Below are 26322 nucleotides of genomic sequence, written 5' to 3' on the forward strand. Positions count from 1 at the left end.
ATGATCTCTGACACAATTAATCTGCTTATATAGAACATTGTGTGTAAGGATAAGGGTGTCAGTCAGGCCCACACACAGGGAACTATGTAATGACAGTGTTTTCATCACTAATACTGGGCTGCCGCCACTAATGACAGGCTGCTATTCATTTGCATGAATTAAAACCCATGAAGAATCCTAAACCCAATCACTACTCTGCAGACAGCCATCAGACCTGCTGGGATATGTTCTCCCCTTCAAGTCTCCTACACACCATGCACGCACGCACACACACACACACACACACACACACACACACACACACACACACACACACACACACACACACACACACACACACACACACACACACACACACACACACACACACACACACACACACACACACACACACACACACACACACACTGCTGTAGGAGGGAGACAGACTTGAGTCATAATAACGAGTCTCCCAGTCACACACACACACACACACACACACACACACACACACACACACACACACACACACACACACACACACACACACACACACACACACACACACACACACACACACACACACACACACACACACACACACTGCTGTAGGAGGGAGACAGACTTGAGTCATAATAACGAGTCTCCCAGTCACACACACACACACACACACACACACACACACACACACACACACACACACACACACACACACACACACACACACACACACACACACACACACACACACACACACACACACACACACACACACACACAGACACACACACAGGCACACACACAGGCACACACACACACACACTATAGGGCTGGGAATTTCCAGGGACCTCATGATATATACTTAGGTGCCGATACGATATGTATTGCGATTCAATACTGTGATTTCAATGCGATTCCAAACGTATTGTTCGCCACATGTCTGCTGCAGAGGGACAAGAGAGAGCCATGAGAAAACCCGTTTTTAGCAATCGTGGCAATAAAAGTGCTGAAAACAAATTGGCTCCCTTTTTAAAAAGAAGATGGTGAACAAGCTATGAAGGACAAATACTGGAGTTTTGGTGCAGGTACAACCGACTAGAGCAAAAGTTATATTGCGATATTGCTAAAACAATACGATACGATATATCATCAATGAGAACACCCCTATATGTAACTGTATAGATTTCATCCATCACTAACACTCTATCTATGTATACAACAATACACTCGACCCAGCAGCGTGGCTGGTCTCTCTGTCTGTAGCAGGGTGCTACTGCCCTCTGGTGTTGACAACAGGAACTGAATGTGTTGAAACTGGGATTTGAGACTAAGGAGTATGTAGACAGAAGGGGACCTGGGTTCAGGCCCAACTCGGGTCCAAGTACTTGTACTTTGAGTGTTTGCTTGAGTCTACCTGGAGTGCCACATGGGTATGTTTTGCGGTTTTGGGACTTTTTTACTGGTTTGATGAGCCAGACAAGCTCAAACAGGCACAAATAAAGTATTTGAAACCCAGGTCTAGTTCAGACCAAGTGGGTCATGCTAATGCAAACATGCTAACAGTGTCTCCTCTCTCTCTGTCTGCAGGGGAAGGATCCTCTCTACGCCCAGGTCAACAAAGGGAAGAAATAAAGAGACACAGTGAACACTGGACTGACCAACCAACGCTGACCAACCAACCCGATGTGTGTGTGTGTGTGTGTGTTACTCCTCTCAAGCAGCAGCCTGGCCACCCCTCTAACAAAGGATAGAACGCTCCATCTACTCCCTCTACTCTCTTTTCATTCATTTATCTCTCCGTCTCTCTCTCTCTCTCTCCCTCCATCAAACGTTGCTAGAGACTATGCTGCCAAAAGGGGACTGGGCCAAGTGTTGTCTCCCTTCCTAACTCACACAGTGTTATCAGACATGGACCAAATGAGTGTCTGTAGCGAGTGGATCCTGTGGGACGAGGCCGGAATGGTATGCCTGGATCCTTATTTTTGATTAGCCATCTTGATTAGGCATCTGATTGGCTGTTTGGGTGTTTCACCTTCATGTGAGCGTCTGCTGGATGACTATGCAGAAACAGACTCTCTGGGAGCTACTCACACACACACACACACACACACACACACACACCGACACAGTGTTTTGCCAAATGTCTCTTCTCAGACAGATTCAGAGGGAAGGCTTCAGAGGGAATGGACTCAGCGGGGCATGGATGTTGCCAGCCTAACGGGCACCGCCTGGCATGGACAACATTGCCAAATTACCGGGCACCTCCGCCTTCGGATGGATGTTGCCAAACTAACTGATTCTGTGATTGAACTGCTCATTCTCTATAATAGCTTTTGTACAATATCGATTAAAACAGACAAGGGGAAATTGAGTTTTTATTTTATAAATCCATCAAGACGCTCTACTGTCAGCTCTACTGGAGTTGCACATTCACATGGCTTTAAGAGACCTGATTGTTGGTTTGCCAAACTCATTTTGTAAATAATAATAATAACAACAACAACAACAATGATCATTCTGTCCGCAGGACTTCTGTGCCATAAAATAGGCGTCAGTTAGGCTACCAGAAGGTATCAAGCAATACCAACATCTCCTCTGTCTGTCCGTCCGTCCGTCTGTCTGTCTGTCCAGGTTTCTGTTGCTCTCTCAACCCCTGACGTTGTTTGGTCTATGACCCTATGAGTGTCTTTCCCTAAATCAGACCTCATCTACACTGCAGTCCTTTGTTGATCAATATCCAGGTGCCCTGTAACCTCGTACAGTCATATCATCCTCCTGTCTGTGCGTCATATAATCTCTCCGTCTGAGTGACGGGAGCATTACCCATCATCCACAACCACCCCGGACACTCCCTACAGCTGTATGTCTGTCATCAGCCCCCGGCCCTGCTCGGCTGTCTGCCTCCATGTCTGTCTGTCTGCCGGTCTATCCGTCCGTCTGTCTCTGCTAGTACTACATCAACTGTGATGCCAATGACTCCCTATTTTATGGCCAGAATCTCTGTGTTATTAGACTTCTCTGGACTGACAACTGATTAATAACGACGTTTGGACAATAGAAGAAGAAGATGAGGAAGTGGACTAAAAAAGGGAGAGAAAAAATGCTGTTTGATTACGTAACATTTCTAGACATATTTTAACCTTACCTCAGATAGCGGTTTCTTAATGTAAATTGACACATTATTTTTTATCTTTATGAATACAACAGCATTCTACAGTGGATTTTTAGAGGACTTTTATTTTCCGTTGATTTACATCTCCACCATGTATTACAGTTCCTATTAAACACATCCCAATGACAGCTGGTTCCGGGTGATCACTACGCATGTGACGCGTGCGCGCCTAATCTCTTTGTCTTCTCTCACCTGCCTGATAGACACAGGATGGCTTTAATGACGGTTCAGTAGACTACTTGTATGACTAATATCCTACAGTACACCTGTACTCTATGTTTCTCTAACTAGCCATATTGAGGACACACAACGTATTATTATGTCCACGTTTTTACACAACCCATTTACATCTGTGTTTCTGTATCTTGTATGGCTTGTGTCTTCTGAATGCCGTTGAAATACACCTGTTCTTGGAATGCTGACAGACTCCTCGAGCTGTCTTATTTCAACATGGGCATAGGCCTACATATATCACTGCCATAGGCACACACAGCAATAGGATATAAGCTATCACGTCCGTGTCATTTACCTGTTTTGCCCGAACATTTGTGATATGACTCAACTGTAATGGCTTATTTCATTGTGGTTGGAAAAACAATCGCGCTTCTATGGCACCAGCTACGAGGAATGACACACTGCATGCCGGACAACATTCCTGTTGGATGAGAGCTGTCAGAAAGTGCATCGTACACGTTGCGTTGAACTGCCTTTAGCTCTCGACACCGCCGGACCGGTTTAACTGGACGGACCGTTTCTGCGATGTGCGCGTGAATATTTCTATGAGCGTGGGAGAGAGAATTCCAAACCTGACTTCCATCCTAGAACCAAACCAGCTAAGAAACACATGCGAAGAGAGAGTAGTTCAACGTAAGGGTCTGTAGACCAGTCTTATCCTCTGTCAGTAGGCGAGAACAGTAACATTTTTGCCGGTAGCCTCTTGGACTGTTGACACTGGAGAAAGTTAATTCCGAGTTATTGTGTTGACTGTTTTGTGTAACTGCTTGGTGTAAGGACGTTAACGGAACTAGCCAGAATGAGAGGCTGAAGTTGCCACCTGGATAAAGCGAGAATAGAGGTGGAACAAGGCTACCCGTAGCTGTCTGTTGCTGGTTGAATTACGCACGATGGACCAGGTAAACCTTATCTGGTGTTATTACACTTTCAGTACTAAGACTCGTCTCATTCTCTCTCGCGGACACACACAGCCCCGCGCTGTTATAACGTAACCATGGTTCACGAATAGAGTTCCGTGCCACTGTTACATTTTATATTACTGTATAGTTAGATAGGGAGTTGGCATGATGCCCATGCTTCTTGTCTCAACAACTATTAGTTGGTGGTTCTTCTCTCTGGTTTATTACTAGATATGGCTGTATTGTTTACCTTCTAACGTCGATGTCAGCGACCCCGCGGGAAATCTGATTGGCACAATAAAAAATGCCCATCAAAATCTGTCTGTTTAAACTAGAGATATACATTATTATTATTTTGCATGGGCTGTGTCTCAAACCACTACATCCGCCAATGGCGGCCTTCCACATCTGTGGTGGAAGGTGGCTGAGCTACAGCAGGGTTTGTCAGACAATGAGACATCCAGATAAACGGTTTGAGCTACAAACTAATGCTCTATGGAATGATGAGAGTCTCATGAACACGGTGGTGTTCTCGGTTTTACTCTATGACCCCCCTCAAGCATCATGGGATTAGTCAGTAGCTCTGATCTGCCAACTTCTGTCTGTAGTCTCTGAACAGTTTGGGTGAGATTCTCAGGAACATGTATATGTGGGTTGTTTTGCTCTGGGACCCCCACAAGCCTCACAAGACTATTCAGAAGGTAGCCCTGTGCCTGTTTTAATGATGAATGGATGTACAGGGCCTTCAGAAAGTATTCATACGCCTTGACTTATTCCACATTTTGTTGTGTTACAGGCAGAATTGAAAAAGAATTCAAACAAATGGTTTTCTCACCCATCTACACACACCACACCATAATGACAAAGTGAAAACATGTTTTTAGAAATGTTGGTAAATGTATTGAAAATTAAATACAGAAATATATCATTTACATAAGTACTCACACCCCCCGAGTCAATACTTTGCAGAAGCAACTTTGGCAGCGATTACAGTTGTCTGGGTAAGTCTTTAAGAGCTTTCCACACCTGGATTGCTCAACATTTGCCCATTATTCTTTTCAGAAACTCCAGTGTAGATTTGGGATTGTGTTTTAGGTTATTGTCCTGCTGAAAGGTGAATTCATCTCCCAGTGTCTAGTGGAAAGCAGACTGAACCAGGTTATTGTCCTGCTGAAAGGGGAATTCATCTCCCAGTGTCTAGTGGAACGCAGACTGAACCAGGTTATTGTCCTGCTGAAAGGGGAATTCATCTCCCAGTGTCTAGTGGAAAGCAGACTGAAGCAAGTTATTGTCCTGCTGAAAGGGGAATTCATCTCCCAGTGTCTAGTGGAAAGCAGACTGAACCAGGTTATTGTCCTGCTGAAAGGGGAATTCATCTCCCAGTGTCTAGTGGAAAGCAGACTGAACCAGGTTCTTGTCCTGCTGAAAGGGGAATTCATCTCCCAGTGTCTAGTGGAAAGCAGACTGAACCAGGTTATTGTCCTGCTGAAAGGGGAATTCATCTCCCAGTGTCTAGTGGAAAGCAGACTGAACCAGGTTATTGTCCTGCTGAAAGGGGAATTCATCTCCCAGTGTCTAGTGGAAAGCAGACTGAACCAGGTTATTGTCCTGCTGAAAGGGGAATTCATCTCCCAGTGTCTAGTGGAAAGCAGACTGAACCAGGTTATTGTCCTGCTGAAAGGGGAATTCATCTCCCAGTGTCTAGTGGAAAGCAGACTGAACCAGGTTATTGTCCTGCTGAAAGGGGAATTCATCTCCCAGTGTCTAGTGGAAAGCAGACTGAAGCAAGTTATTGTCCTGCTGAAAGGGGAATTCATCTCCCAGTGTCTAGTGGAAAGCAGACTGAACCAGGTTATTGTCCTGCTGAAAGGGGAATTCATCTCCCAGTGTCTAGTGGAAAGCAGACTGAACCAGGTTCTTGTCCTGCTGAAAGGGGAATTCATCTCCCAGTGTCTAGTGGAAAGCAGACTGAACCAGGTTATTGTCCTGCTGAAAGGGGAATTCATCTCCCAGTGTCTAGTGGAAAGCAGATTGAACCAGGTTATTGTCCTGCTGAAAGGGGAATTCATCTCCCAGTGTCTAGTGGAAAGCAGACTGAACCAGGTTATTGTCCTGCTGAAAGGGGAATTCATCTCCCAGTGTCTAGTGGAAAGCAGACTGAACCAGGTTATTGTCCTGCTGAAAGGGGAATTCATCTCCCAGTGTCTAGTGGAAAGCAGACTGAAGCAGGTTATTGTCCTGCTGAAAGGGGAATTCATCTCCCAGTGTCTAGTGGAAAGCAGACTGAAGCAGGTTATTGTCCTGCTGAAAGGGGAATTCATCTCCCAGTGTCTAGTGGAAAGCAGACTGAAGCAGGTTATTGTCCTGCTGAAAGGGGAATTCATCTCCCAGCGTCTAGTGGAAAGCAGACTGAACCAGGTTATTGTCCTGCTGAAAGGTGAATTCATCTCCCAGTGTCTAGTGGAAAGCAGACTGAAGCAGGTTATTGTCCTGCTGAAAGGTGAATTCATCTCCCAGTGTCTAGTGGAAAGCAGACTGAACCAGGTTATTGTCCTGCTGAAAGGTGAATTCATCTCCCAGTGTAGTGGAAAGCAGACTGAAGCAGGTTATTGTCCTGCTGAAAGGGGAATTCATCTCCTAGTGTCTAGTGGAAAGCAGACTGAACCAGGTTATTGTCCTGCTGAAAGGGGAATTCATCTCCCAGTGTCTAGTGGAAAGCAGACTGAACCAGGTTATTGTCCTGCTGAAAGGTGAATTCATCTCCCAGTGTCTAGTGGAAAACAGACTGAACCAGGTTATTGTCCTGCTGAAAGGGGAATTCATCTCCCAGTGTCTAGTGGAAAGCAGACTGAACCAGGTTATTGTCCTGCTGAAAGGTGAATTCATCTCCCAGTGTCTAGTGGAAAACAGACTGAAGCAGGTTATTGTCCTGCTGAAAGGGGAATTCATCTCCCAGTGTCTAGTGGAAAACAGACTGAAGCAAGTTTTCCTTTAGGATTTTGCCTGTTCTTAGCTCCATTCAATTTATTTTTTATCCTTTAAAGCTCCCCAGTCCTTAATGATTACAAGCATACCTATAACATGATGCAGCCACTACTATGCTTTAAAATATAGAGAGGGGTACTCAGTAATGTGTTGTATTGGATTTCCCCCAAACATAACACCTTGTATTCAGGACAAAAAGTGAATTGCTTTGCACATTTTTTTGCAGTATTACTTTAGTGCCTTGTTGTAAACAGTGAAGTGCTTACTTACGAGCCCCTAACCAACAATGCAGTTTAAAAAAAAAGAAAATACGAATAAGAAATAAAAGTAACAGGTAATTAAAGAGCAGCAGTAAGATAACAATAGCGAGACTAGAATGGGAGAGTGTTCGGTCCTCTTTTTCCTGTAGTCCACAATCATCTCTTTTGTCTTGATCACATTGAGGGAGAGGTTGTTGTCCTGGCACCACATGGCCAGGTCTCTGACCTCCTCCCTATAGGCTGACTTGTTGTTGTCGGTGGCTGTTGTATCATCGGCAAACTCAATGATGGTGTTGGAGTCGTGCCTGGTCGTGCAGTCATGAGTGAACAGGGAGTACAGGAGGGGACTGAGCAAGCAACCCTGAGGGGCCCCTGTGTTGAGGATCAGCGTGGCGGATGTGTTGTTACCTACCCTTACGACCTGGGGGCGGCCCATTAGGAAGTCCAAGATCCAGTTGCAGAGGGAGGTGTTTAGTCCCAGGGTCCTTAGCTTATCGATGAGCTTTGAGGGCACGTTGGTGTTGTGCGCCGAGCTGTAGTCAATGAATAGCATTCTCACATACAGTGGGCCAAAATTGTAGGATTTTTAATGAATTTATTTGCAAATTATGGTGGAAAATAAGTATTTGGTCAATAACAAAAGTTTATCTCAATACTTTGTTATATACCCTTTGTTGGCAATGACAGAGGCCAAACGTTTTCTGTAAGTCTTCACACCTCCATGCAGATCTCCTCTAGACCAGTGATGTTTTGGGGCTGTTGCTCGGCAACACGGACTTTCAACTCCCTCCAAAGATTTTCTATGGGGTTGAGATCTGGAGACTGGCTAGGCCACTCCAGGACCTTGAAATGCTTCTTACGAAGCCACTCCTTCATTGCCCGGGCGGTGTGTTTGGGATCATTGTCATGCTGAAAGACCCAGCCATGTTTAATCTTCAATGCCCTTGCTGATGGAAGAGGTTTTCACTCAAAATCTCACTATACATGGCCCCATTCATTCTTTCATTTACACGGATCAGTCGTACTGGTCCCTTTGCAGAAAAACAGCCCCAAAGCATGATGTTTCCACCCCCATGCTTCACAGTAGGTATGGTGTTCTTTGGATGCAACTCAGCATTCTTTGTCCTCCAAACACGACGAGTTGAGTTTTTACCAAAAAGTTATATTTTGGTTTCATCTGACCATATGACATTCTCCCAATCTTCTTCTGGATCATCCAAATGCCCTCTAGCAAACTTCAGATGGGCCTGGACATGTACTGGCTTAAGCAGGGGGACACATCTGGCACTGCAGGATTTGAGTCCCTGGCGGCGTAGTGTGTTACTGATGGTAGGCTTTGTTACTTTGGTCCCAGTTCTCTGCAGGTCATTCCTAGGGCCCCCGCGTGTGGTTCTGGGATTTTTGCTCACCGTTCTTGTGATCATTTTGACCCCACGGGGTGAGATCTTGCGTGGAGCCCCAGATCAAGGGAGATTATCAGTGGTTTTGTATGTCTTCCATTTCCTAATAATTGCTCCCTATTGCAGATTCAGTCTTCCCAGCCTGGTGCAGGTTGACAATTTTGTTTCTGGTGTCCTTTGACAGCTCTTTGGTCTTGGCCATAGTGGAGTTTGGAGGACAGAGGAGCCTCTTAAAGATGAAGTTACAGAGAGAGCCAGAGATCTTGCTAGTTTGTAGGTGACCAAATACTTATTTTCCACCATAATTTGCAAATAAATTCATTAAAAATCCTACAATGTGATTTTCTGGATTTTTTTCTACTCATTTTGTCCGTCATAGTTGAAGTGTACCTATGATGAAAATTACAGGCCTCTCTTGTCTTTTTAAGTGTGAGAACTTGCACAATTGGTGGCTGACTAAATACTTTTTTGCCCCATTGTAAGTGTTCCTTTTGTCCAGGTGGGAAAGGGCAGTGTTGAGTGCAGTAGAGATTGCATCATCTGTGGATCTGTTAGGGCAGTATGCAAATTGGAGTGTGTCTAAGGTTTCTGGGATAATGGTGTTGATGTGAGCTATGACCAGCCTTTCAAAGCACTTCATGGCTATAGATGTGCTATGGGTCGGTAGTTATTTAGGCAGGTTACCTTAGTGTTCTTGGGCACAGGGACTATGGTGGTCTGCTTAAAACATGTTGGTATTACAGACTTGGACAGGGAGAGGTTGAAAATGTCAGTGAAGACACTTCCCAGTTGGTCAGCGCATGCTCACAGTATACGCCCTGGTAATCCGTCTGGCCCTGTGAATGTTGACCTGCTTAAAAGTCTTACTCACGTCGACTGCGGAGAGCGTGATCACACAGTCTTCCGGAACAGCTGGTGCTCTCATGCATGTTTCAGTGTTATGTGCCTCGAAGCGAGCATAGAAGCAGTTTAGCTCATCTGGTAGGCTCGTGTCACTGGGCAGCTCTCGGCTGTGCTTTATTTGTAGTCTGTAATGATTTGCAAGCCCTGCCACATCCGACGAGCATCAGAGCCGGTGTGGTACAATTCGATCTTAGTCCTGTATTGACGCGTTGCCTGTTTGATGGTTTGTCGGAGGGCATAGCAAGACTTCTTATAAGCTTCCGGGTTAGAGTCCCGCTCCTTGAAAGCGGCAGCTCTAGCCTTTAGCTCAGTGCAGATGTTGCCTGTAATCCATGGCTTCTGGTTGGAGTATGTACGTATGGTCACTGTGGGGACGACGTTATCGACGCACTTATTGATGAAGCCAGTGACTGATGTGGTGTACCCCTCAATGCCATCGGAGGAATCCCGGAACATATTCCAGTCTGTGCTAGTAAAACAGTCCTTTAGCTTAGCATCTGTTTCATCTGACCACTTTTTTATTGATTGAGTCACTGGTGCTTTTTGCTTGTAAGCAGGAATTAGGAGGCTAGAATTATGGTCAGATAAATGGAGGGCAAGGGAAAGCATTGTATGCGTCTCTGTGTGTGGAGTAAAGGTCGTCCAGGATTTTTTTCCTCTGGTTGCACATTTAACATGCTGATAGAAATTTGGTAAGACCGATTTGAGTTTCCCTGCATTAAAGTCCACGGCCACTAGGAGCGCCGCCTCTGGGTGAGCGTTTTCCTGTTTGCATATGGCGGAATACAGCTCATTGAGTGCGGTCTTAGTGCCAGCATCAGTCTGTGGTGGTATGTAGACAGCTACGAAAAAATACAGATGAAAACTCTCTAGGTAGATAGTGTGGTCTACAGCTTATTATGAAATACTCTACCTCAGGCGAGCAAAACCTCAAGACTTCCTTAGGTATCGTGCACCAGCTGTTATTTACAAAAATACATCGTCACCCACCCCTTGTCTTACCAGATACCCCTGTTCAATCCGTATAACCAGACAGCTGTATGTTGATAATGTCATTGTTCAGCCACGACTCTGTGAAGCATAAGATATAACAGTTTTGAATGTCCTGTTGGTAGTTTAATCTTCCACGCAGGTCATCAATTTTATTTTCCTAAGATTGAAAAGATTGCTAGCAGAATGGAAGGCAGTGGGGGTTTATTCGACCGCCCACGAATTCACAGAAGCAGCCCGCCCTCCGGCCCCTTTTTCTCTGCCTTCTCTTTAAGCAAATGACGGGGATCTGGGCCTGTTCCGGGGAAGGCAGGATGACATTCACGTAGGGCTCGTCAGACTCGTTAAAGGAAAAAAAAGAATTCTGCCAGTTTGTGGTGAGTAATCACAGTTCTGATGTCCAGAAGTTATTTTCGGTTATTAGAGACGATAGCAAAACATTATGTACAAAATAAGCAAAAAAAAGAAGTTGCAAAGAAAAAAACAACAACAACAGACAATTGGATAGGAACACGTAAAACGTCATCCTTCTTTTCCGGCGCCATCATTGATCTCATGGTGAAATCCCTGAGCGGTTTCCTTCCTCTCCGGCAACTGAGTTAGGAAGGGCACCTGTATCTTTGTAGTGGCTGGGTGTATTGATACACCCTCCAAAGTGTAATTAATAACTTCACCATGCTCAAAGGGATATTCAATGTCTACTTTTTTTATTACCCATCTACCAATAGATGCCCTTCTTTGTGAGGCATTGGGAAATCTCCCTGGTCTTTGTGGAGGAATCTCTGTTTGATATTCACTGCTCGACTGAGGGACCTTACAGGAAATCTTGTTAAACACTATTATTGGACACCGAGTGAGTCCATGCACCTTAATATGTGACTTGTTAAGCACATTTGTATTCCTGAACTTATTTAGGCTTGCCATAACAAAGGGGTTGAATAGTTACAGTTGAAGTCGGAAGTTTACATACACTTAGGTTGGAGTCATTAAAACTCGTTTTTCAACCACCACAAATTTCTTGTTAACAAACTATAGTTTTGGCAAGTCGGTTAGGGCATCTACTTTGTGCATGACACTAGTAATTTTTCCAACAATTGTTTACAGACAGCTTATTTCACTTATAATTCACTGTATCACAATTCCAGTGGGTCAGAAGTTTACATACACAGAGTTGACTGTGCCTTTAAACAACTTGGAAAATTCCAGAAAATTATGTAATGGCTTTAGAAGCTTCTGATTGACATAATTTCAGTCAATTGGAGGTGTACCTGTGGATGAATGTCAAGGCCTACCTTCAAACTCAGTGCCTCTTTGCTTGACATCATGGGAAAAAACAAAAGAAGTCAGCCAAGACCTCCAAAAACATTGTAGACCTCCACAAGTCAGGTTAATCCTTGGGAGCAATTTCCAAATGCCTGAAGGTACCATGACTTCAACTGTATTGACTCAAGACATTTCAGCTTTTCATTTTTTATTAAATTGAAAAAAAAATGAAAAAAAAAACATTATTCCACTTTAACATTATGGAGTATTGTGTTTAAGCCAATGACAAAAAAATCTAAATGTAATACATTTTAAATTCAGGCTGTAACGCATCAACATGTGAAAAAAGTCAAGGGGTGTGAATACCTTCTGATGGCGCTATATACACGGTGTACATGTCATACATGACATTAAGAACACTTTCCATGACATACACTGACCAGGTGAATTCAGGTGAAAGCTATGATCCCTTATTGATGTCACTTGTTAAGTCCACTTCAATCAGTGTGGATGAAGGGGAGGAGACAGGTTAAAAACATTTTTATTTTTGACAATTGAGGCATGGATTGCGTATGTGTGCCATTCATAGGATGAATGGGTAAGACAAAATATTTAAGTGCCTTTTAACGGGGTATGGTATTAGGTGCCAGGCGCACCGGTTTGTGTCAAGAACTGCAACGCTGCTGGGTTTTTCATGCTCAACAGTGTCCTGTGTATATCAAGAATGGTCCACCAGCAAAAGAACATCCAGCCAACTTGACACTGTTGGGAGCATTGGAATCAACATGGGCCAGCATCCCTGTGTAACGCTTTGACACCTTGTATACGAATTGAGGCCATTCAGAACACCAAAGTTGGGGGCGGGGGGATTAACAATAATAATATCCTGATCTCTCAGATATAAACTCAGCAAAAAAAGAAACGTCCTTTCACTGTCAACTGCGTTTATTTTCAGCAAACTTAACATGCGTTAATAATTGTATGAACATAACAAGATTCAACAACTGAGACATAAACTGAACAAGTTTCACAGACATGTGACTAACAGAAATGGAGTAATGTGTCCCTGAACAAAGGGGGAGTCAAAATCAAAAGTAACAGTCAGTATCTGGTGTGGCCACCAGCTGCATTAAGTACTGCAGTGCATCTCCTCCTCATGGACTGCATCAGATTTGCCAGTTCTTGCTGTGAGATATTACCCCACTCTTCCACCAAGGCACTGCAAGTTCCCGGACATTTCTGGGGGGAATGGCCCTAGCCCTCATCCTCCGATCCAACAGGTCCCAGACATGCTCAATGGGATTGAAACCCGGGCTCTTCACTGGCCATGGCAGAACACTGACATTCCTGTCTTGCAGGAAATCATGCACAGAACGAGCAGTATGGCTGGTGGCATTGTCATGCTGGAGGGTCATGTCAGGACGAGCCTGAAGGAAGGGTACCACATGAGGGAGGAGGATGTCTTCCCTGTAACGCACAGCGTTGGGATTGCCTGCAATGACAACAAGTTCAGTCCGATGATGCTGTGACACCCCGCCCCAGATCATGACGGACCCTCCACCTCCAAATCGATCCCGCTCCAGAGTACAGGCCCGGTGTAACGCTCATTCCTTCGACGACAAACGTGAATCCGACCATCATCCCTGGTGAGACAAAACCGCTACTCATCAGTGAAGAGCACTTTTTGCCAGTCCTGTCTGGTCCAGCGACGGTGGGTTTGTGCCCATAGGCGACGTTGTTGCCGGTGATGTCTGGTGAGGACCTGCCTTACAACAGGCCTACAAGCCCTCAGTCCAGCCTCTCACAGCCTATTGCGGACAGTCTGAGCATTGATGGAGGGATTGTGTGTTCCTGGTGTAACTTGGGCAGTTGTTGTTGCCATCCTGTACCTGTCCTGCAGGTGTGATGTTCGGATGTACCGATCCTGTGCAGGTGTTGTTACAAGTGGTCTGCCACTGCAAAGACGATCAGCTGTCCGTCCAGTCTCCCTGTAGCGCTGTCTTCGGCGTCTCACAGTATGGACATTGCAATTTATTGCCCAGGCCACATCTGCAGTCCTCATGCCTCCTTGCAGCATGCCTAAGGCACGTTCACACAGATGAGCAGGGTGTTTTTCAGAGTCAGTAGAAAGGCCTCTTTAGTGTCCTAAGTTTTCATAATTGTGACTCTTAAGAGGAATATTAATAAATGACACATTATTTAGTGCAGGTAAGGGCAACACTTTTTGTAATAACTTCTGATTTGATTTTAAATCTCTGTATTTGTCTCTCAGTGTGTGTGTATGGATGGTAGAAATATGATGTGGTATAGCAGGACAGCGAGATTCATGCTAAAGCTGGCTACTGGGTTTCTATTGGCATTTTTGTTGCCAATGGCAGTTGTGCACTCCGCCTTGAAAGTTATCTAGGAGGAACACTGGATGATCCTGTCACTTAGTTAGTTTTATCTTATGTTGATTTAGACTATGAAGAGAGAGAGAGAGTGGGACAGTTAGGAAGGGCTCAAAGATAACCTCTGATTTGAAATTCAATTATGATTCCTTTCCCCTGAGGTACCTGTTTTTCACCCATCTCACCCCTTCCTCTCCTTTATCTCTCTCTCAGGAAGAAGATCTGGACTTCAAGTCCTTGAGGGCAAAGTTCCAGGATGAGGAAGTGCTGCTGAAGCAGCCAAGGACCAAACCTGCCCTTCCTGTGAAACCTAAAGTCCTGTCCCCTCCTCACAGCCCAACAAACTCCCTTCCTTCCTTCAGCCCCACATCACACACACCCTCCAACTCACGCAGCCTAACGCCCGGAGCTCGATCCTCCCTCCTCACCTCCCTCCAGGGGAAGGGTGACATCGCACCCCGAGTCATCTTCAAGGAGAAGGAGAAGAAGGTAAAGGGAAAAGACAAGAATGAGGGGAAGGTGAAATTACTAGGTAAAAAGAAGGCAGAGGCTGACAAAGAAAAGGCAGATAGAGAGATGAATGGCGGGAAAGATGATGTAGAAGATCTGCTGGACCAGAAACAGAAGACAGAGGCAGACCGAGTCATGAAGAACAAGAAGGTGTCCCTGCTGTCCCCTAGGGGGTTTAAGGGGGGTAGTGTCGAGCTGGAAGATGCTTCGCCACCGCCCATATATGCAACAGTAAAGAAGAAGGGTTTTCGGGGCATCGGGAAGCCTGTGAAATCAGGGAAGAAAGGGAAAGATGAGTTTCCTCCTCTCCCCATGTTGGACATAGTCAGCCCAGACATGGCTGGCCCTGAACCTCTCATCGCTCTAACAACCTTCAGAACCCCATCACCCCATGCTAATATACCCACACCAACTGCCCTCATCCCACCAGCCCCAGCAGCTCACATTACCCTCTTACCCCTTGCCCCGAAACCTGCCCCAGTACTAGATGCCCTCTTACCCTCTGAGCTGTTACCCTCCACCCTGATCCCTGCACCAGCAGCTGAAACCATTACAGTCGCTACACCACCTGACCCCATCCCCATTCCAATGATCCCCGACCCTCCTATCGTTGAGCCCATCCCTGTTGCCCCCCTTACCCTGGAGTTAGAAACCTCAGCTGAGACCATCCCAGCCCCCACCCTTTCTGTATTGGTTCCCCCCAGCCCTATCCCTTCCCCTGTTCCTGCCCTACCCAGCCCGGTACCAACTCCCCCAGTCACCCCTAACCCCTCTGCTATCCCCACCTTACCACCACCCACTATAGCCACCCCACGTCGACCTGCTATTGCCAGGCCACCCCCACCCGCTGACCCTACCCCCTCTCCACCTCCACCTCCACCTCCAGCTCCTGAACTTGTACCTGAACCTGAGTCTGTAGTAGTGGATGCTGCTGTTGTAGTCGAGGCCTCTGCCTCTCCACCTCCCTCTCACACCCCGCTTCCCCCAGCAGTGGACCCCCAGTCACACCCCCGTCCCCCCAGCCTGAGAGCCTCGTGTCGGTCCAGGAACGACCACTCTCAGCCCTGTCGGCTCTAGGGCGAGCAGAGGAAATGAGTCCGCAAAAAAAAAGAGGAACAGAGATCATCTTCAATGCTCTGGAGAAGGCCAAGAGAAAGTTTGGCAGGTGCACAATATGCCTTTAATACATACACATTAACGTTAACATCAACTATTCTAACATACTATCCCAACACATTAACGTTAACATCAACTATTCTAACATACTATCCCAACACATTAACGTTAACATCAACTATTCTAACATACTATCCCAACACATTAACGTTAACATCAACTATTCTAACATACTATCCCAACACATTAACGTTAACATCAACTATTCTAACATACTATCCCAACACATTAACGTTAACATCAACTATTCTAACATACTATCCCAACACATTAACGTTAACATCAACTATTCTAACATACTATCCCAACAAATTAACATCAACTATTCTAACATACTATCCTAACACATTAACATTAACATCAACTATTCTAACATATTATCCCAACATATTATCCTAACATATTATCCTAACATATTATCCTAACATATTATCCCAACATATTATCCTAACATATTATCCTAACATATTATCCCAACATATTATCCTAACATATTATCCTGACATATTATCCTAACATATTATCCCAACATATTATCCTAACATATTATCCTAACATATTATCCCAACATATTATCCTAACATATTATCCTGACATATTATCCCAACATATTATCCTAACATATTATCCTGACATATTATCCTAACATATTATCCCAACATATTATCCTAACATATTATCCTAACATATTATCCTAACATATTATCCTAACATATTATCCTAACATATTATCCTAACATATTATCCTAACATATTATCCTAACATATTATCCTAACATATTATCCCAACATATTATCCTAACATATTATCCTAACATATTATCCTAACATATTATCCTAACATATTATCCTAACATATTATCCTAACATATTATCCTAACATATTATCCTAACATATTATCCTAACATATTATCCTAACATATACTGTGTCAGTCAGACAGGGAATCAGGTGACGTTGACAGTTTGTTTACAAATTGATTAGCGTTTCCTGTCCATTGCTCATCCCCCAGTCGCTTTAGATAAGAGTCTGGTAAATAACCATATTGTTGTTATTACCATCTAATTAACTCCATCTCTTTTCCCCCAGCCCTTTGACCACACCCACCATAGAGGACCAACCCCCACTCCCCCACAAATCCCTCCCTGAGCTCCCACCAATCGACTACAATGACCAGGCCGGGGCGGGGCCCCCTACACCCCTGAAACCGTCCCTGGTCAACAGTGTTGACGTTAGTAAGTGTCTGCATCTCTCTTTCCCTAAGGCCCTTGTTCTCTCTCTTCCTCGCCCTTTCTTTCATTCTATATATCTCTCTTTTTTCTGTTCACTCTACTTTTGTACTCACTCTGAACATGAAGTACACAGGAGTGCAGTTCACCCCTACACCCTAGGTAAGACCTTGCATGGTGGAATGGTTTAGATATCTTAAGAGGGTGTCAGCTAGGTTGGTATGCAGGAAGTATGGTATGCAGGAAGTCAGGTATGCTGCTGGATCTAAGCTGCCAGAGAGTCCCTGGCCTGCAGTAGGTGTTATGTGGTTGTTGTTGCAACGCTGTAGACACGGAACAGCAGGGAAGGTCGAATACCTCTCTGTGCCAGAAACATCTTTGTCTTGAGGAGGGCTGAGGGGAGGAGGATGGGGAAGCAGGGTTGGGTAGGTTACTTTCTAAATGTAATCCATTACAGTTACTAGTTACCTGTCCAAAATAGTTATCAGTAACATAATTTTTGATTACCCCAAACTCTGTAATGTAATCTGATTACTTTCAGTTACTTTCGGATTACTTCCCCCTTAAGAAACATTAGAATAAGACAAAAAGGATCCATGAAACACATTTGGTGTGTCATCATAGTGGTCTCTGACTTGTGGTCAGACTCTTTCAGGTGGAAAAAACTGTCATGTTTTGTCATTTATTATCATGTCTTGTCCCTGTGCTCCCCATTCTATTCGTTTCCCTCTGCTGGTCTTATTAGGTTCTTTCCCTCTTTCTATCCCTCTCTCTCCCCCTCCCTCTCTCACTCTCTCGCTCTCTCTTCTCTCTATCGTTCCGTTCCTGCTCCCAGCTGTTCCTATTCCCCTAATCATCATTTAGCCTTCCCACACCTGTTCCCGATCCTTTTCCCTGATTAGAGTCCCTATTTCTCCCCTTGTTATTCGTTTCTGCCCTGTCGGTTCCTTGTCTAGAATTCACCGTGCTGTGTTTGTGTATCGCCCTGTCGTGTCGTGTTTTCCTCAGATGCTGCGTGGTGAGCAGGTGTCTGAGTCTGTCTGGTTCAAGTGCCTTCCCGAGGCAACCTGTTGTTCACCTGCTGTTCAAGATCGAGTCTCCAGTTTGTCCTCGTCATTTCGAGTGAAAGTTGTGTTTTTTGATTGTATTTACTTTACTGGATTAAAGACTCTGTTTTCGCCAAGTCGCTTTTGGGTCCTCTTTCACCAGCATGACAGAAGGAACCGACCAAGGAATGGACCCAGCGACTTCAGACGCTCGTTACACTGCCGTCGAGATCCAAGGAGCCATGCTCGGCAGACACGAGCAGGAATTGTCTGCTGCTCGCCATGCCGTGGAGAACCTGGCCGCTCAGGTTTCCGACCTCTCTGGACAGTTCCAGAGTCTACGTCTCGTGCCACCTGTTACTTCCTGGCCTGCCGAGCCTCCAGAACCTAGGGTTAATAACCCACCTTGCTACTCCGGGCAGCCCACTGAGTGCCGCTCCTTTCTCACGCAGTGTGAGATTGTGTTCTCTCTCCAACCCAACACATACTCTAGAGAGAGAGCTCGGGTTGCTTACGTCATTTCACTCCTTACTGGCCGGGCTCGAGAATGGGGCACAGCTATCTGGGAGGCAAGGGCTGATTGCTCTAACAAGTTCCAGAACTTTAAAGAGGAGATGATTCGGGTTTTTGACCGTTCAGTTTTTGGTAGGGAGGCTTCTAGGGCCCTGGCTTCCTTATGCCAAGGTGAACGGTCCATAACGGATTATTCTATTGAGTTTCGCACTCTTGCTGCCTCTAGTGAGTGGAACGAGCCGGCGCTGCTCGCTCGTTTTCTGGAGGGACTCCACGCAGTGGTTAAGGATGAGATTCTCTCCCGGGAGGTTCCTTCAGATGTGGACTCTTTGATTGCTCTCGCCATCCGCATAGAACGACGGGTTGATCTTCGTCACCGGGCTCGTGGAAGAGAGCTCGCATCAACGGTGTTTCCCTGCTCCGCATCGCAACCATCTCCCTCCTCTGGCTCAGAGACTGAGCCCATGCAGCTGGGAGGGATTCGCATCTCGACTAAGGAGAGGGAACGGAGGATCACCAACCGCCTGTGTCTCTATTGCGGAGTTGCTGGACATTTTGTTAATTCATGTCCAGTAAAAGCCAGAGCTCATCTGTAAGCGGAGGGCTACAGGTGAGCGCAACTACTCAAGTCTCTCCATCAAAATCCTGTACTACTTTGTCGGTCCATCTACGCTGGACCGGTTCGGGTGCTACATGTAGTGCCTTGATAGACTCTGGGGCTGAGGGTTGTTTCATGGACGAAGCATGGGTTCGGAAACATGACATTCCTTTCAGAGAGTTAGAGAAGCCTACGCCCATGTTCGCCTTAGATGGTAGTCATCTTCCCAGTATCAGATTTGAGACACTACCTTTAACCCTCACAGTATCTGGTAACCACAGTGAGACTATTTCTTTTTTGATTTTCCGTTCACCGTTTACACCTGTTGTTTTGGGTCATCCCTGGCTAGTATGTCATAATCCTTCTATTAATTGGTCTAGTAATTCTATCCTATCCTGGAACGTTTCTTGTCATGTGAAGTGTTTAATGTCTGCCATCCCTCCCGTTTCTTCTGTCCCTACTTCTCAGGAGGAACCTGGCGATTTGACAGGAGTGCCGGAGGAATATCATGATCTGCGCACGGTCTTCAGTCGGTCCCGAGCCAACTCCCTTCCTCCTCACCGGTCGTATGATTGTAGTATTGATCTCCTTCCGGGGACCACTCCTCCTCGGGGTAGACTATACTCTCTGTCGGCTCCCGAACGTAAGGCTCTCGAGGATTATTTGTCTGTGTCTCTTGACGCCGGTACCATAGTGCCTTCTTCCTCTCCGGCCGGGGCGGGGTTCTTTTTTGTTAAGAAGAAGGACGGTACTCTGCGCCCCTGCGTGGATTATCGAGGGCTGAATGACATAACGGTTAAGAATCGTTATCCGCTCCCCCTTATGTCATCAGCCTTCGAGATTCTGCAGGGAGCCAGGTGCTTTACTAAGTTGGACCTTCGTAACGCTTACCATCTCGTGCGCATCAGAGAGGGGGACGAGTGGAAAACGGCGTTTAACACTCCGTTAGGGCATTTTGAGTACCGGGTTCTGCCGTTCGGTCTCGCCAATGCGCCAGCTGTTTTTCAGGCATTAGTTAATGATGTTCTGAGAGACATGCTGAACATCTTTGTTTTTGTCTATCTTGACGATATCCTGATTTTTTCTCCGTCACTCGAGATTCATGTTCAGCACGTTCGACGTGTTCTACAGCGCCTTTTAGAGAATTGTCTCTACGTAAAGGCTGAGAAGTGCTCTTTTCATGTCTCCTCCGTTACTTTTCTCGGTTCCGTTATTTCCGCTGAAGGCATTCAGATGGATTCCGCTAAGGTCCAAGCTGTCAGTGATTGGCCCGTTCCAAGGTCACGTGTCGAGTTGCAGCGCTTTTTAGGTTTCGCTAATTTCTATCGGCGTTTCATTCGTAATTTCGGTCAAGTTGCTGCCCCTCTCACAGCTCTTACTTCTGTCAAGACGTGTTTTAAGTGGTCCGGTTCCGCCCAGGGAGCTTTTGATCTTCTAAAAGAACGTTTTACGTCCGCTCCTATCCTCGTTACTCCTGACGTCACTAGACAATTCATTGTCGAGGTTGACGCTTCAGAGGTAGGCGTGGGAGCCATTCTATCCCAGCGCTTCCAGTCTGACGATAAGGTTCATCCTTGCGCTTATTTTTCTCATCGCCTGTCGCCATCTGAGCGCAACTATGATGTGGGTAACCGTGAACTGCTCGCCATCCGCTTAGCCCTAGGCGAATGGCGACAGTGGTTGGAGGGGGCGACCGTTCCTTTTGTCGTTTGGACAGACCATAAGAACCTTGAGTACATCCGTTCTGCCAAACGACTTAATGCCCGTCAAGCTCGTTGGGCGTTGTTTTTCGCTCGTTTCGAGTTTGTGATTTCTTACCGTCCGGGTAGCAAGAACACCAAGCCTGATGCCTTATCCCGTCTGTTTAGTTCTTCTGTGGCTTCTACTGATCCCGAGGGGATTCTTCCTTATGGGCGTGTTGTCGGGTTAACAGTCTGGGGAATTGAAAGACAGGTTAAGCAAGCACTCACGCACACTGCGTCGCCGCGCGCTTGTCCTAGTAACCTCCTTTTCGTTCCTGTTTCCACTCGTCTGGCTGTTCTTCAGTGGGCTCACTCTGCCAAGTTAGCTGGTCATCCCGGTGTTCGAGGCACTCTTGCGTCTATTCGCCAGCGCTTTTGGTGGCCGACTCAGGAGCGTGACACGCGCCGTTTCGTGGCTGCTTGTTCGGACTGCGCGCAGACTAAGTCGGGTAACTCTCCTCCTGCCGGTCGTCTCAGACCGCTCCCATTCCTTCTCGACCATGGTCTCACATCGCCCTAGACTTCATTACCGGTCTGCCTTTGTCTGCGGGGAAGACTGTGATTCTTACGGTTGTCGATAGGTTCTCTAAGGCGGCACATTTCATTCCCCTCGCTAAACTTCCTTCCGCTAAGGAGACGGCACAAATCATTATCGAGAATGTATTCAGAATTCATGGCCTCCCGTTAGACGCCGTTTCAGACAGAGGTCCGCAATTCACGTCACAGTTTTGGAGGGAGTTCTGTCGTTTGATTGGTGCGTCCGTCAGTCTCTCTTCCGGGTTTCATCCCCAGTCTAACGGTCAAGCAGAGAGGGCCAATCAGACGATTGGTCGCATACTACGCAGCCTTTCTTTCAGAAACCCTGCGTCTTGGGCAGAACAGCTCCCCTGGGCAGAATACGCTCACAATTCGCTTCCTTCGTCTGCTACCGGGTTATCTCCGTTTCAGAGTAGTCTGGGTTACCAGCCTCCTCTGTTCTCATCCCAGCTTGCCGAGTCCAGCGTTCCCTCCGTTCAAGCGTTTGTCCAACGTTGTGAGCGCACCTGGAGGAGGGTGAGGTCTGCACTTTGCCGTTACAGGGCACAGACTGTGAGAGCCGCCAATAAACGCAGGATTAAGAGTCCAAGGTATTGTTGCGGCCAGAGAGTGTGGCTTTCCACTCGCAACCTTCCTCTTACGACAGCTTCTCGTAAGTTGACTCCGCGGTTCATTGGTCCGTTCCGTGTCTCCCAGGTCGTCAATCCTGTCGCTGTGCGACTGCTTCTTCCGCGACATCTTCGTCGCGTCCATCCTGTCTTCCATGTCTCCTGTGTCAAGCCCTTTCTTCGCACTCCCGTTCGTCTTCCCTCCCCCCCTCACGTCCTTGTCGAGAGCGCACCTATTTACAAGGTACATAAGATCATGGACATGCGTTCTCGGGGACGGGGTCACCAATACTTAGTGGATTGGGAGGGTTACGGTCCTGAGGAGAGGAGTTGGGTTCCGTCTCGGGACGTGCTGGACCGTTCACTCATTGATGATTTCCTCCGTTGCCGCCAGGATTCCTCCTCGAGTGCGCCAGGAGGCGCTCGGTGAGTGGGGGTACTGTCATGTTTTGTCATTTATTATCATGTCTTGTCCCTGTGCTCCCCATTCTATTCGTTTCCCTCTGCTGGTCTTATTAGGTTCTTTCCCTCTTTCTATCCCTCTCTCTCCCCCTCCCTCTCTCACTCTCTCGCTCTCTCTTCTCTCTATCGTTCCGTTCCTGCTCCCAGCTGTTCCTATTCCCCTAATCATCATTTAGCCTTCCCACACCTGTTCCCGATCCTTTTCCCTGATTAGAGTCCCTATTTCTCCCCTTGTTATTCGTTTCTGCCCTGTCGGTTCCTTGTCTAGAATTCACCGTGCTGTGTTTGTGTATCGCCCTGTCGTGTCGTGTTTTCCTCAGATGCTGCGTGGTGAGCAGGTGTCTGAGTCTGTCTGGTTCAAGTGCCTTCCCGAGGCAACCTGTTGTTCACCTGCTGTTCAAGATCGAGTCTCCAGTTTGTCCTCGTCATTTCGAGTGAAAGTTGTGTTTTTTTGATTGTATTTACTTTACTGGATTAAAGACTCTGTTTTCGCCAAGTCGCTTTTGGGTCCTCTTTCACCAGCATGACAAAAACTTAAAACTTGTGCCTTTTTTCAATGCTGAATTGAATGTCATGATTTCTTTTTTCGCAAACATACTTCCTGAGTTTTTCAAAAGTATCTGTAATCTGATTACAATATTTGAACTGGTGACATAACTGATTACAGTTAGTTTTAAAAACATGAGATTACATTTAACTGATTACATTAAATAAGTTACTCCCCAACCCTGTGGGGAAGTGAGGAGGAGGAGGAAAGGGGGAGGAAGAGAGTGGGAGAGTAGGGCATAGGTGAGGAGGAAAATGGGAGAGTAGGGCGTAGGTGAGGAGGAAAATGGGAGAGTAGGGCGTAGGTGAGGAGGAGAAGGGGAGAGTAGGGCGTAGGTGAGGAGGAGAAGGGGCAGAGTAGGGCGTAGGTGAGGAGGAGAAGGGGCAGAGTAGGGCGTAGGTGAGGAGGAGAAGGGGAGAGTAGGGCGTAGGTGAGGAGGAGAAGGGCAGAGTAGGGCGTAGGTGAGGAGGAGAAGGGGAGAGTAGGGCATAGGTGAGGAGGAGAAGGGGCAGAGTAGGGCGTAGGTGAGGAGGAGAAGGGGAGAGTAGGGCGTAGGTGAGGAGGAGAAGGGGCAGAGTAGGGCGTAGGTGAGGAGGAGAAGGGGAGAGTAGGGCGTAGGTGAGGAGGAGAAGGGGCAGAGTAGGGCGTAGGTGAGGAGGAGAAGGGGAGAGTAGGGCGTAGGTGAGGAGGAGAAGGGGCAGAGTAGGGCATAGGTGAGGAGGAGAAGGGGCAGAGTAGGGCGTAGGTGAGGAGGAGAAGGGGGAGAGTAGGGCGTAGGTGAGGAGGAGAAGGGGGAGAGTAGGGCGTAGGTGAGGAGGAGAAGGGGGAGAGTAGGGCGTAGGTGAGGAGGAGAAGGGGGAGAGTAGGGCGTAGGTGAGGAGGAGAAGGGGAGAGTAGGGCGTAGGTGAGGAGGAGAAGGGGGAGAGTAGGGCGTAGGTGAGGAGGAGAAGGGGGAGAGTAGGGGGCGTAGGTGAGGAGGAGAAGGGGGAGAGTAGGGCGTAGGTGAGGAGGAGAAGGGGGAGAGTAGGGCGTAGGTGAGGAGGAGAAGGGGGAGAGTAGGGCGTAGGTGAGGTGGAGAAGGGGGTGAGGAGGAGAAGGGGGAGAGTAGGGCGTAGGTGAGGAGGAGAAGGGGGAGAGTAGGGCGTAGGTGAGGAGGAGAAGGGGGAGAGTAGAGCATAGGTGAGGGGAAGGGAAGAGTAGGACGGAGAAAGAGAGGTATTTAAACTATCTTTGGTGTGTCACTATGGGGCAGTGTTTCTGTCAAAGTTAGCATGACTGGGTGCTGCTGCCAATGTCTTGTGTTCTAACTCTCTTGTTGGTGATGATTACATTGTTTTAATTTGAGGAATGTAGTGTTCCTCCCGGCTGACCTAGTGAACAGGCCAGTTCAACCACTCAGACTCTCGCTTCACGGCGTTGCACTACAACAAAACAACAACCTACACACTGTCGTTTTCACTGCTTTATCTTTCTTAGTATTGAATAGGTTTGGGCTGTATCCACATTGTCATACCTTCATACCGTTCCTGTACCATACCAGGGTATACAGTGTTACCAGCAGTACACACAAGGGGCTCTATTTCTTTCCAAATGCTAAAAGAATATTATTATAATTTTAAAAAATGAAGCATAGAACAAATTTAGGCAGCAGGGATCTTGATCCAGGAGGATATTGATTGTCTTTGCTGTAACCAAGAAGTTTGATCTTGCAAGCTAGCCACTTGCTAGCAAGGTTTAACATCACATTTTACAGTGTAGAAATAGGCAGGGTTTATGACTGGCTGTGGTAACTATTGACGACCCAGGAGCCCTGCGCTGGAGATCATTTAATTGGCACATCTTTAACTTGTAGTTTTAAGCAGCGGCATAGCACACACAGCCCAAGCTTCATACTGTCAAAATACCCTGGTATACTGTATATATGGTATACATGCCCAAGCATTATATTGAACCTTTTTCTCTTTCTCTCTCTTTAGGGCCGGCGTTTCCTGTGTTGGAGAGGATAGCAGGGGACGTGATACCAGACCTGTTGGAGGCACCCCCTCCTCTCTCGAGGAGGTGCCTTCCGGAGGCCTCCACCCTGCGACCCCTGCAAGGGAAACCCCTCCGACTCCCCTCCATGAACCTGCCCGCCCATGGTACATCCTACCCACCTCCTCACACTGGACTTGTTCTGTCACTAAAGAGCTCCACAGCAGTGTTCACAAACCACAGTAGCAAACCACATTACATTGCACACAGACAAACATATCTCACACACACACACACACACACACACACACACACACACACACACACACACACACACACACACACACACACACACACACACACACACACACACACACACACACACACACACACACACACACACACACACACACACACACACACACACACACACTAATAAACTGGGAAACTAAAAGAGAAAGGATAGAGTAGTTATCAGTGTATGGTTCTTCATGTTGGGTAACCATCTGTCTCTCTTTTCAGCTGGGGAGATTCCTGCTCCTCTAGAGTTCTCCGTAGCCGGTCCTGCTCTCGACGTTCCCGAGTTTGAGGATGTAGGGTCGGAGCTTCTGAAATTGGAAGCCCTAGAAATCCAGCCTGCAGACTTGGTGGAGATAGAGGGGTCCGAATGGGGGAATGGAGAATATGGCGACAACATTCCAGAGACAGTGCTTCTAAAGCAGGAGATTCTGGAAGAGGGGGAGGGGCTTCCAGAATTCGAGGACCACAGAGTTCCAGAATCAGAATCGGTCGTCGGGGTTCCATTGGGGGTTCGGGTGGAGTTTATCCAAGAAACTGTCCCTGCCTCCCCTTCCAGCCAGGACCCCCAGCCAGAGGCAGGGTAACACAACCAGCTAACTCTTACTCTCT

The 26322-nt window shown here is 46.8% G+C and overlaps 2 protein-coding genes across 8 annotated transcripts in view; both read left to right on the top strand.

The window, feature by feature from the left end:
* The window catches only part of LOC124037823 (disabled homolog 1-like), a 78896-nt gene extending 75617 nt beyond the window's left edge, over nucleotides 1-3279 (top strand). For all 7 annotated transcript variants that reach the window (XM_046352921.1, XM_046352922.1, XM_046352925.1 and 4 more), the window contains one exon: nucleotides 1567-3279. In XM_046352921.1, coding sequence (XP_046208877.1) covers nucleotides 1567-1611 — 45 coding nt within the window. In that variant the 3' untranslated portion in view covers nucleotides 1612-3279. The remainder of the gene's footprint in view (nucleotides 1-1566) is intronic.
* Nucleotides 3280-4275: 996 nt separating this feature from the next.
* LOC124038662 (FYN-binding protein 1) overlaps nucleotides 4276-26322 on the top strand; it is a 35220-nt gene continuing 13173 nt past the window's right edge. The window contains exons 1-6 of the mRNA XM_046354764.1: nucleotides 4276-4284; nucleotides 14689-15629; nucleotides 15926-16150; nucleotides 17250-17395; nucleotides 25419-25580; nucleotides 25936-26293. Coding sequence (XP_046210720.1) covers nucleotides 4276-4284; nucleotides 14689-15629; nucleotides 15926-16150; nucleotides 17250-17395; nucleotides 25419-25580; nucleotides 25936-26293 — 1841 coding nt within the window. The remainder of the gene's footprint in view (nucleotides 4285-14688; nucleotides 15630-15925; nucleotides 16151-17249; nucleotides 17396-25418; nucleotides 25581-25935; nucleotides 26294-26322) is intronic.

This window comes from Oncorhynchus gorbuscha, linkage group LG06, assembly GCF_021184085.1.
Source record: "Oncorhynchus gorbuscha isolate QuinsamMale2020 ecotype Even-year linkage group LG06, OgorEven_v1.0, whole genome shotgun sequence".
Taxonomy (NCBI): Eukaryota; Metazoa; Chordata; class Actinopteri; order Salmoniformes; family Salmonidae; genus Oncorhynchus; species Oncorhynchus gorbuscha.